Source organism: Talpa europaea (assembly GCF_964194135.1).
Source record: "Talpa europaea genome assembly, chromosome: 12".
NCBI classification, from domain to species: domain Eukaryota; kingdom Metazoa; phylum Chordata; class Mammalia; order Eulipotyphla; family Talpidae; genus Talpa; species Talpa europaea.
In genome coordinates this window covers 15,520,562-15,532,671 of record NC_140079.1, presented here as the reverse complement: position 1 = coordinate 15,532,671, position 12,110 = coordinate 15,520,562, and the positions used below count along the sequence as shown (strand labels likewise).

The following is a 12,110-nucleotide window of genomic DNA, read 5'->3' as shown; positions in this document are numbered from 1 at the left end:
TATTTATGCATACAAGAACTGAGGGTATAGGCCAGAGGTGCAGGGTGGGTGAAAGGATTCACCAGAGACAGAGTGGGAGCAGAACAGGCAGACTGACTGAAATACACTGCTGCAGGGAGCAACGGGCAAGACAGGAGAGGTCTGCTGCACCATGTTGGTTAGCTCTCTGGCCGGGAATTGAACTCATGCTGCAGTGGCTGTCCACAGCTTCATGATGCTGAGACTTAAGCCTTTGCACCACCAGGGAGGCCCCCAAGGCTGATTTCTGAAGGAAGCAATTGTCAACGTGAGCTGTGGACTCTAACGCACCCTCTGACTGAGGACTTACCTTCATACTGCACTCTGAAGTTCAAAAACTCGGGAGCTAAGACAGTCAAAGAGAAATTCTTCCTCAAGTGCCATTAGACCTAGAACAGTGAGCTATTTGCATTCTATAAACCCAGCAGTGACTGCCCCAAACCCAGATCTCATCATTCAACCTCAGTTACTACCAGAGGAATCCCGGCTGACCACTTACCTGAATTTCCTGCATGTAGTCAAGAGAAGCTGTTTCAGAGCTCTGCTAGTTCAATAGCTACACAGGTTTCCCCTCTACCCAGAAATAGTCCTGTCCTGTTTGGTATGATTTGGTAGGTTATTTTTTGGGTCTAGAATTACTCAAAAGTTTCTCCAAAAAAGCTAGTGATAACAGTGTTCCCAGACACAAAAACCAGCCTCCCAAATCTTACCAAACGGGACCACTGTACTGTCAGATAATGGGGGAAACCTGTAACTGGTGAGCCCAAATTTGCTTCTCTGAATCTTGTTATTCTGCTCTTGGCTTGTAAAACAAAACAGAACAGGTTCCTGTTTAACACAAGGAACTTAATCCCTTCCTAATGTCGTGAGAATTTAAACACTAGCCATGCCACTTTAGAAAGACAAAGTCGTCCTTTTCCAGGGATCAAACTACTAAAGAATCGATGGTACAAAAAAGTTTGCATTTCAATAGAACTAGCTTTATTTTTATTATTATCTTTTAAAACAAAGGAAGTGGCCTAAAAGCAAATGCAGGTATGTACCAAGGACTGAACAAGACCTGGTACTTACAAAGGAGCTGCTGTGCCATAAATGGAAACAGCATGTTAGGAGAAAAATGGTATTTCAGGTGCTGTCTGCTTGAATAATCTGGAGAGGCAAGTTAACTGAAAGCAGGGGCTGCCAAGCAATCAGCATGAACCAAAAGAAAAGAAAAAAGAAAAACCACCCGAAGTTGCTTCCAGAGAACTGTGGGGCGGCAGCAAGGAACCGGCATCAACTCACAGTCTTCTCACTTTCCCCATTCTCTATAATTTTCCTCTTCTTTTCATCTGTTTTTTTCTTGAAGATGTTATTTCGGTAAAACTGAAGTTCTTTGATGCTTTCACTAATGTCATCAAGTGCCCTACAAGCAAACATACCATACTGAATAAACGTCCAAAAGCAGAGATGATAATCACTTTACAAAGAGTAACTTTTCATAACTCACGAAAGAAAAACAGGTTCTACTGTAAGTGCCACTATTTGACAATTATCAAGAAGTAGAACATTCCTACAAAATAAATATAAGTGCTTTGGGTGTGTGTGTGTGTGTGTGTTTAAGTTTGCTAGAAAAATTCTAAAATATAACAGATCCAAGTTTCCCAAACTGTTCCATAAGATGGTGAGGTCCCCCAGAAAAAGAGTTCCACATCAAATAAGTTTAGGAAAAACTTAATGGAAGCTCTTTGCAGAGTGTACAATAGACTGATGCGTATTATGAAGTCCCAAGTGGAGGGTGTACTGTATATACTGTGTTTCTAACACTTAATCGCCCACATCCAGGGAATACTTGGTAACTACTCATGGAACATAGTTTGGGAAACACAGTACCATACTTAATGACATCCCTGCACAGAACATATCGACATACTCGAACGTGACTCAGCATAATGAACATGGATTATCAGACAGGTCCGAAGCATAAAAGAGGAGCAACCTCCTCTCTTGGGGTGACTTGTGCTATAATCAGTGGCAACCTGCCTCTAAGAGCCTTCCTTCTCCACCAGCATGCTGTTTCTCATCTGCTGCAGAGTGAGAAATCAGGTAACCAAGATTAATAATTAGAGTAGGGTGAGAGTAAATCAATAAGCCCTGAATGATGGACCAAGGGCCTCTTCTAGAGAAGAAACTGCACAGACTCACAGCAAAAGTTTTATGGTAGTCATTTCTATGGTCAGCACAATCCTGTTGCTTTCGTCCCAGGTTTTAGATGTACAGTGGGGAGGGTAGCTACAGCTGTCAAAAATACAGCCTCTGGCTAAGGTCAGGAAACCCAACATCTTATCCACAAGACCAAAGTCCAAAAAAAGATCTGAAAACCCAAAGTACTTTTATGATCTGTGTGACATCACATATGAGCCAGCTACATGTGTCATCAGTGATGCTGTTTGGTGAGAATACCTGTATGTCTTACTATACAATGTCACCTGCATGTCTGATGATGGAGTGGTGCTTCCTCCGCCTTGTGTGGGGTGTTACATAATGGCAAACACTGTAGGTACACTATTACCTTTCTGAAATCTGAGAATTCTGAAACACAAAACATCAAAGGCCTGTTGCTTCAGATAAGGCATTCCAGACCTGTAACACTGTGTTGCCGCCCAAGTAAACCCAACAAAAAAACCCTCAAACTGCCAGGCTCTCTACAGCAGGGACCCATCTTTCTGTTTGCCTGGGACATGGCACATAGCTGGTGCTCAGTAAATGAATGAAGCAAAAGCTGCCTTTAGAAGCCAGCTGCTAGATCTCCTGTTGTCTTTTATGAGCCTTCTGAAAGACTAGAGCATAGGGAGAAGTAAAAGAGGACACTGGAAACACAAGAGCTCTAAATCCCTTCTGCATCTGTGCCCTGAGGTTGCAGACATAAAAGAAACAATGGGAAAAACTAAAAAATGTCAAAGTTAGGCTAATTGTATTACACAACTGCACACAGCGTCCTGACTTGAAACGGCTACAAGTTTCCATCTTTGCAGAAAAGGAAATTAATACTGCTCAGTACTAGAGGTGACAGACTGTTTCATTGTACCTACAAACCAAGCCACCTAACAGTTTTAAAACTGCAATGGGCATAAAACCTACACATCTCTGGACAGAATAATAGACTCCTGACCAGGATCCCTGATAATCAGCAACAGAAAGCCAGCTTCTTGCTAAGTGACCTTCATTTTTCTCCCAAGGAAAGAGTGAAGAGATAGCATTTCAGCGGTGGGTGTTTGGGGGCCAGGTGTGTGTCAGATTGCCCAGAGCCTGGTGAGTCCCAAACTTACCTGTGAGAAGCAGCCTTCTTTGGTGCAAATTCATATTCTTCTGGATACCAGCGTCTACACACAGCAAAAATGGAACTCTCAAAGGAAAGTGTCTCAAGTACACGGAACAATTACCTCCTCCAAGTAATTTATGGACATTGACAAGGGCATCTGGGAGGTGACTCTTAAGGTGGCCCCTACCTGGGACCCTGCCTTCCACCCTCTCGCTTCACACTAGGCATTCTCTTTGGTCAAGTCATTCAGTGTGGGAGCCATCTGCACACTCTGGCCCAGCCCTCTCCTGAGTTTCTGTCATAGCTGTCCAATGGCCTGCTGGACACCTCCACCCCAAAATCCATCAGAACCTTCCAATTCAAAGTATATAAAACCACACTCATAACCCTCAGGACCTCCCTTCCCCCAGACACCAGCTCTACTCTTCCTATTTCCCCTTTCGTTTCTGAACAGTTCCATCATTCGCCTCAGCTACCCAACTAGGAACACAAGAAGCAGTTTACACCTCTTCCTTTTCATCACCAACCCCACTGAAGAACTGAATGCCACGCCAATTGACACCCTCAAATATTTTTCTCTCCAGACCATTGTCTGCCACCCAGCTGCCATGCCCCTAGCTCATTCTCCTCTCTGCAAGATGACACTAGTCTGCTTATCTCCCAACCTCTTCTCTTGTCTAATCAGAATGACCTCATCATGCCACTTGCTCCTCCACTTAAACATTTCTAAAGGAAGCCTGTCCCTTACACAAGATAAACTTGAACCTCCTTTCACAGCATAGGAGCCCTTCATAATGTGGCCTCACTTCCCACCTTCTCAAGCCTCCTGCTTTGCACTCAACTTTATCTGTAACTCCTTGAACACGTTTTGCCCTTGTTGTCCTGCTCCCTCATGTGTTTCGCCCTCTGTCCATTCTTTGGAACGCTTGCTTCTCACTTACATAACCTGCAGAACTTTCACTCTTCTTGAAATCTCAACTTGAAAACTACTTATCAAAAGCTTTCTCTGACTTCCCATTCTTTTTAGCCTGAAAGATAGAAGCTCCTTCCCTTAGGCTCTCAGAAGTCTTCTCGTACATTTCCATCACCAAGGTCATCAAGCAGCTGATTTCTAGGACATCTTTGTCACACAACTTTCAAGTCACTAGATTCTAAGCCACTTTTCATCTGTCTGTTCCCAGCACAGATAGGTCAATGCCTGGCCCAGAGTGGGTACCCAAATAAATGTTCTGGGTTAATGAACCTTATATGGAAGATTTCTGACATTGTTCCCCCCAATTCTTACCAATCCAGAATAATTTAAGGTCCTAGGCAAACAAGAATGGGATGAGGACGTTTTAACCCACTGGCACCCTCAGTACTACAGCTCCGTTCAATTACTTTCTATAAATTCTCAATCAAAACATGATAAATAAGGCAAATGAATGGATCCTAAATATAGCCCTTACCTGCACAGTTCTTTAACAGTGCTCACATCAATTATTCTATAATGAAGATGTTTCATGAACTGGGGCATGTATTTGTCAAGAAACTTCTTATCTGCATGAACTGAATTCCCTAGAAAGACACGAAGCACACCGCACTTGTGCATTTCTACAGTACACAACAGGATATAAACATTCATCAACTGTATTTGAAATGGAAATGATATTTTTTTTACTCAAACAATGCCTAAAAGCATCTCAAAATATCTAAATTAAGTTTGAGGGCACCTAATTAAGTTACAAGGGGAGATTTCTGAGTAGTCAGTTCACTCATAAATTTGTCCACGGCCTCTTTATGGACAAAGGGTCTATCATTCCACATACTTATAAGAATGCACAAATCTATTTGTTATGCTTTTAGATCATACCAGATGTGCAAATCTTCTCCCAGCATCATGAAATCCACACCAACTAACACTAAAAATTTAACTGAATCACATAAGTAGATAAGACTTTATTTACATTCCAATTTTAACAAATCATAGTCATATTCATGTTTCCATACAGTAATTTATATTAAAAACACTAAATTTTAAAGGAGAACTTTAAAATAGACCCCAGGATCTGGGGAGAAAATATATACAATGTATGTTCTAGTACTTAATGTCAAAACTTTTTTCATGTATATTTAAGAAAAGTGTTAATTACCACATCAGTTTACATGTACAAATACAAACACACCTCCATAGAACATTAACTTCCCTCTGACAATGGCAGTACTTTCAAAATCTTAGAACTAGCCTGGTCTCTTTAAAAAGTCAATGTCACAAGTGAAAAAAAAAAAAGATAGGTGGACATTTTAGCTTAAGAGACTAAGGAAACATAATAGCCAAATGAAATGCATGATTGAATACTGGCTCAAGAACAATGAGCGATGTGGACTAGGTTATCAGATGATGCTACTGAAATGTTTTTAAATGTCTTAAATGTGATAAGGATACTGTGGTTACATAAGATAATGCCCTTTTTCTTAGGAAATGCTTGTGGAAGAATATAGGAATGAAATGTCATAATGCCTGCAACTTGCTTTCAATGCCCAACAGAAAAAAAAAATAGACAGGTAAAACAAACAAGGCACAAGGTTAACAATTACTAAGTCCAACTTTGCTGTACATTTGAAAATTTTTCCATTATAAAAATATGGGGAAACAATTTATTGAGTTAGTCTGTGTATCCCAGATCTCATGTCGGGTTCCAGAGCATTTTCCCAACATTCATGTTATAAATTACACAAGGAAACGTGAACACAAAAGTTAAGATGTATAATCCAAATCAGGGTAAGCAGAACACATGAAGGTCTTGGCTGATCTTTCTGGAACTGCAGTCTCTTGAACCACTAAATGGAAGACTATCTACAAGGTATACAGAGGATTGGATTTTACCTGCAAGTGGACAGAGCCCCGGAGGAGTCTGCTGTCGTACAAAGGACAGAAATTCATACTCTGCCTGCTGCAGTGTCATTGTACTCTCCTTCACTGCCTTGGTTAGACCAGACTGCAAGAGAGAATCCCCAGCCCCCCACCAGAAATACATGAAGTCAGGTTTCAAAGGCATCCAGAAATGAAACTTCACTTCTAAAAATGGGCAAATATAACCACAGGTGTACCATTTATAGAGCTCAAGTTCAAACTGAGACTCTGTGCCATCTTTGCACTGATTTTTTCTTAAAGAATCCGAGTGAAATTAAGCTAGATTCCTGATCGTTAATAGCATTTCCACATGGTCAAAAAAGATGGTGCTCAAAGTCCAAGGATATAACCTCTGGAAAGACACAGCTCTTAACAGGAGAGCAGCATTCCCCCTTCTCTGAAAGTTGATGTCTAACCTTATCCAGACTGACTTGAGCAATACTTGACAATCCACAATGCGTTCGCGACAGACTGAATGTAGGAGAGGAAAAAAGAGGACATTCAGGAGAAGATGATCTCGAGAGGTCCCAGAGATGAAAGGTAAACAAGCAAGCAGTTTCCCAGGCTTGCCAAGCAATCTTCCTCTAACCCTCTTTTAAATACCATCCAACAATGGTATAGGATTCAGATGTGGGAGCAACAAGCTTGTTACCGATCCCCAAAGCAGCAATCCTGTTATTTGGTAATGTTACCTTCCCATGATGCTCCTTACACCAATCTGACATGCTGTCCAGTAACTCATCTGGCTGTTTAATAATCAGGTTAGGACCCTGTGGATGGGAAAAGCCATTAGTCATCCAGAATCAACAGGAATAGCCTTGGTTTCTGAGGTACAGTTTAAGCTGCTTTAAAGATTAAATGGACTTACAAGAGAAAGAAATGAGGGTACTTTGTTAATGCTGGAAGTGGTTCTCCTTCATTCCTACAGTATTTATGATGGCAAAAAAGCATGCACGCCCACTCACATATGCACGCACGTGCGTGCACACACACACACACGCCCTGAAAACTGAAATCCCTATTAATAAATGACACCAACGTCTATCAATAGGCAGGCAAGCTACCGCCCCAGCTTGTGACTGTTTTTTGTTGTTTTTTTTTTGACAGCAAGCTGAGAATGATTTTTACATTTGCAAAAGTTTATAAAAACAAGCGAACACATGACAAGAGAGGTACGTAGCACTCTAAGCCCAAAATAGTTAGTATTTGGTCTTTTTTAGAAAAATTTTACCAACCCTGATAATGAATGTCTATACTGCCAAGTAAAAAAAACAAGTGGCAGAACAGTACACACGTACACACGTACACACACACATATACACTTTCAACTGTACTTTTTTAGGGAAAAAAATATACACATTTACTGATACAAAATGCCAAGAAAATACATAAACTTTGGGGAGCAGGGTGGAGCTGGAGAATAGGGCAAAAAGCAAAAGCTTATTATATATGCAAATACACACATATATACATATATTTCTGCATGAAGTTATACAATTTAATTCTAAGAATATTTTTCTATCAAAAAATTAAAGGAATTGGTGACATCTGGGGGAAAAAAAAGGCCCTAGAGTCTTAGGTCTATTTAACAGAACCTTCAAATGTGAGTCTCTTGGAAAGAGTCCCAGCAAATGGGCCTGACTTGCGGCATTAAAGCAGGTGACCTGGGTGCGGTGTCTCATCCTGTATGGTGCCCCCTCCTTCCCCTCACAGGGATGTAAACAGGAGAAAAGAAAATATACATATGAAAATTCTTGGAATAATCTGCAAGGAAAGTACTCTAAAAATCCACACTACTGTTACTATTAAGATGGTAAAAATAGTTTGCATTCACTGAGATAAATGCATAGAATTCTGACCGAACTATTCCTGACGTCATACACAACTAACAGGGAACTGCTGGTAAAATAAGGAAATCGGGAAGTGATTTCTGGTAAGAAGCAAAAAATGTGCCTTCTTACTACAAAAAACAATTCTAACAAACTATGAAAGAAAAGCAAACTATAATCAATCGAAGGCTACACAACTTACTCTAGATGGCAGTTTGGCGCACTACTCTACCTACAGAGAAAAGTTTTTGGAGTAGGATGCTTGTTCTTCCACCAGCATAAAACACCCTCCCTAAGACTCATATACCAAGAGGAAAGCATATTTGTCATAGGAATGACACTTAAGCACCAACAGCATCTAAGCATTTTTTCCAACATCCTTATCCTCATCTGACTGTGACTGTTTACAAATGCTACACTCATCTGCAGCGCTGTGAATATAGACCTGAATTTCCTCCAGGGCACATATCACCAGACTGGTCCATTAAACTGTCAGTATTTCACATTATATCAACAGTCCAAGGGACTTCGGCCAAAGGTAAATAGAGCTGGTAAAATAAAGACACTTCTCTTCATCATTCATCTCCAGCAAATGCCAAGTGACAGGAAAAAAACAAGCAAGCCTAAAACTCAGGGCTTTATTTATATAAAGTCAAAAAACAAACAAAAAAGCTAACTATGATGAAAAATGCAAAGTCTCATGATTCTCCCCCGAGGTATTAGAAGATACTCCAGGAGGCATGCCTGGTACTCCACAAACGTAGTGCTTCATCCCTAAGTGCCTTCTCCCCTTTTCTACTGACCAGAAAAGTAAGTAGGAGTCTTAAGGAAAGATTTATGTAACTTATCCAGCACCAGTAACACATCGATCCTGCCCTCTGGGAACTCATTTTAACAAAACCGCCTTTTCCACAAACATCCCTGCTGTGTCCTGGAGTTTCTTTCTGCCTCTGAATACTGCTGACCATAGCAAATAGTCATTCGAGGCCAGGGATTTCACTCTATCAACTGGATGCTGTCAATAAATGCTTCATGAGTGGCTGAAAAGCAAAGGTGTATTTCATTTGCTTTGCTCAGTTAAAAGAAGCATGTGAAAATCTTAAATCATGCCCAATTTGTCAACAAGAAAACGTTTTTTTTGATTTGCATCAGCAGAAATTCAAAAATCTTAATACGGATCGAGAAGAATCACACTGGTTCAAAAAGCAGAAATTGGATACATGGAGTCAGGTTAAAGTGAAGGTTATGATGTAAAGTTGTCAACTTTGGCATGAGTCACCAGTCCTGCTGGGGCTATTGATGGCTGTCTTATTGCTTAAGAGCACTTTATTCAGCCTGCCTGGGTTATATCCCTGGGTTTCCCCTGTAACTAGACCTTGGGCAAATTACCCAATATCTTTGTGCCAAAACGCCCTCTTCTATAAAATGAGTATAATAGTAACTTTTTTTAGGTTATTGTGAGATTAAGTGTGACTACCTGGGGCCTCCCTGGTGGTGCAAGGGGTTAAGCACAGCACTGTGAAGCTATCCCCAATCTCTGCAGCACAAGTTCAGCATGAGTTCAATCCCCAGCCGGTCAGGGAGCTACCCACATGGTGCAGCAAGACCTCTCCTGCCTCGCCCACTGCTGCCCTCAGCAGTGTATTTCAGTCAGTCTGCCTGTTCTGTTTCCCACTCTGTCTCTGGTGAATCCTCTCACCCCCTGCACCTCTGGCCTGTACCTCAGTTCTTGTATGCATAAATAAAAAAAAGCTTTAAAAAAAAAAAGAGTAACCACATGAAAGGCCTTGGAACAGTGCCTGGCACACAGTACGTGCTCAATAAATGACAGCACTTGTGTTCTTAGGGATGGCACAGCTTACTGAAAAATAAATAGGATTACTCTGGTTCTAATACCAATCCTTACCATGACCTAGCACATTACTTTGGACCTTAATGTACACAGACCTCAGTTTTCTTATTCTTTAAAAAAAAAAAAGAGAGATGGGGGAAAATGATCTTTAAATTTCCAACATATTCTAGACAGTCAGATTGCATTACATGGCAACACCTACTTCAGCCAAAATGTTGAGATCAGAGTCAGTTATCAGACAGGCCATTTCAATAATCTGGTCCTTCTCAATGTCCAGCCCTGTCATCTGCAAGAAAAAATAGATCTGTAACAAACACATCACCATCTTCCTGGCCTACTTTACTCAAGTTTATTTAACAGGAATTCTCTCAAGCTTATTCAGTTTGTATCGCATGCAAGAAACCATAATGTTCCTCGGGCAAGCCCTCAAGACCTACACAATTATAAAAATGAATAAACATTTACCAAGGGCCTGCTGGATGTCAGGCACCTGGTTCTACTCCAGGATAAATGCAAAGTAAGCAAAACTGAGGGCTGACAGCATTCAATTCTGGACGGGTCAGAGAACTAAGATCACTACAGTTCTGCAGAGTTTACAAAGTTTCCCTATCAATTATAACTCCTTAACCTTCCTCACCTTCTAATGCAGAAAATACTATTATCCCCATTTCACATAGACTAGAACTGAGGTTCCAAGGTGGGCAAGTCCTTGCAATGTGAATGGAAAACCTAAAGGGAGCAGAACTGAGTTCTAGTCCCAAGTCAGATCCTCGCTAACAGCATGACCTTGAATGCGCTGACTCCTCTCTGGGCCTCAGTTTTCTCTTTTATGGACTGAGGGGTAAGGCTGAGTCATCTCCGGGAGTCCCGTCTAGCTCTGACAACCTACGGTCCTCGTCAAGGCTGTGAAAGTGGGGTGAGCGGAGCCGCTGTCCCAACCCTCACCCCGGCGACCCCTAAGCCCAGAGAAACCAGAGCGGTCGGGAGGTCCCCGCACCTCCGGGAGGAGTTGGGAAGTGGGCAGCCATATGGATGACTCCTCCCTTTTGAAAAGAAACCCCAAGGTCCTGCACAGTCCCCAGCAGCCGCAGGACTCCTGCCTTCCCCACCTGCCCGCGCCGCCCCAGGCCGGCGGCGCTCACCTGGCGCACCTGAGCGCAGACAGCCGCGGCTCTCCCGGGGCGAGCTCCGCTCCTGGCCCCACGCGCGGGCGCCCACTCGCCTCCCCGCTCCCCCGGCCGCCCGCACTCACCTCCAGGTCCACCCAGACCATCCGCTGAGCCATGCTCTCTCCTGCCGCCATGGCTGCGCCACCTTCGCGGACACCCCGCACCCCGAACTGCCCGCGACTCCCACCCACACCGCGCAACAGCCGGGAGCCCAAGGAGCCGCCTAGCATCACCCGGCACGAGCCGCCACGGCCCTGGCTGTGCTGCCGGCGCTGGCGCAGGCGCGATGGTCGCTAAACGTCGCAAACCCTCCTGGAAGCGCAGGAGGAAAAACCACAAGTCCCAGCATCCAAGGCGCCGGCTGGCCCTCGGCAGCCCGGCTTAGGTGCCGAATGGGACGATGGGACTTGGAGTCTTGCCGGCTGTGGCCACCGATTTCCCCACCCCCGCCACGTGTTTTCGGGTGTTACTGGACGCGGATGTTTTTCAGAACTAAGTTTATTCGTTACAAAGAGTTATTTCCTGGGTTTGGAATAGTCGCAGGCGGCCCAGAGAGAAATCGCCTTGTTTGGTCGAAAAAGACCTGGTTATTTTTGTATGACATTTATTCTAATATAGCTTTCTCTTTTTTTTTTCCTCTCTCTTTTTCACCTTTACCTGCCTCTCCATTCCAGATATTTTTTCATTTACGCGAGAGAGTAGGGCGTTGTGCTTTTTTTTCTTTTTTTTTTTTTCTTTTTTTTTTTTTTTTTGGTCCAAAGGCTAATTCTACTCTCATCACATCCTTTAGAAATTCTTAAATGAGCTCTTGTCTGACATTTCACTTAGCAAGCATTTGCTGTTTAATAAAAGTTCTTTCATTGGCAGAGTTACTCCTTCATTGTGGAGGGACTGGATCGGTGTTTCAGTTCAGCTGTTTGCTGTCAGCGGTAATGACTTTCTACTCCACCCTTACAAGTTTGTAAGGTTAAATCTGGTCCTTGTATAACCCATCTATGGAGCAAAAGGAGTTAAGATGAACGGAAAATACCTCTGCCTGCTCTGTCAT

At 42.7% G+C, this 12,110-nt stretch overlaps 1 protein-coding gene across 2 annotated transcripts; it reads right to left on the bottom strand.

Annotated features, from left to right (window-relative positions):
* Positions 1–1,293: 1,293 nt before the first annotated feature.
* On the bottom strand, positions 1,294–11,292 carry REXO2 (RNA exonuclease 2; the record flags this gene model as incomplete). Of its 2 annotated transcripts, XM_084250304.1 has the most annotated exons (7): positions 1,294–1,423; positions 3,327–3,380; positions 4,768–4,876; positions 6,186–6,297; positions 6,905–6,982; positions 10,096–10,179; positions 11,146–11,292. In XM_084250304.1, 7 exons carry the CDS (start codon positions 11,290–11,292, stop codon positions 1,294–1,296), a joined length of 714 nt encoding a protein of 237 aa, XP_084106430.1. The 2 variants fall into 2 exon arrangements, with proteins under 2 accessions (XP_084106430.1, XP_084106431.1); XM_084250305.1 differs by lacking the exon at positions 10,096–10,179.
* Positions 11,293–12,110: the final 818 nt, after the last annotated feature.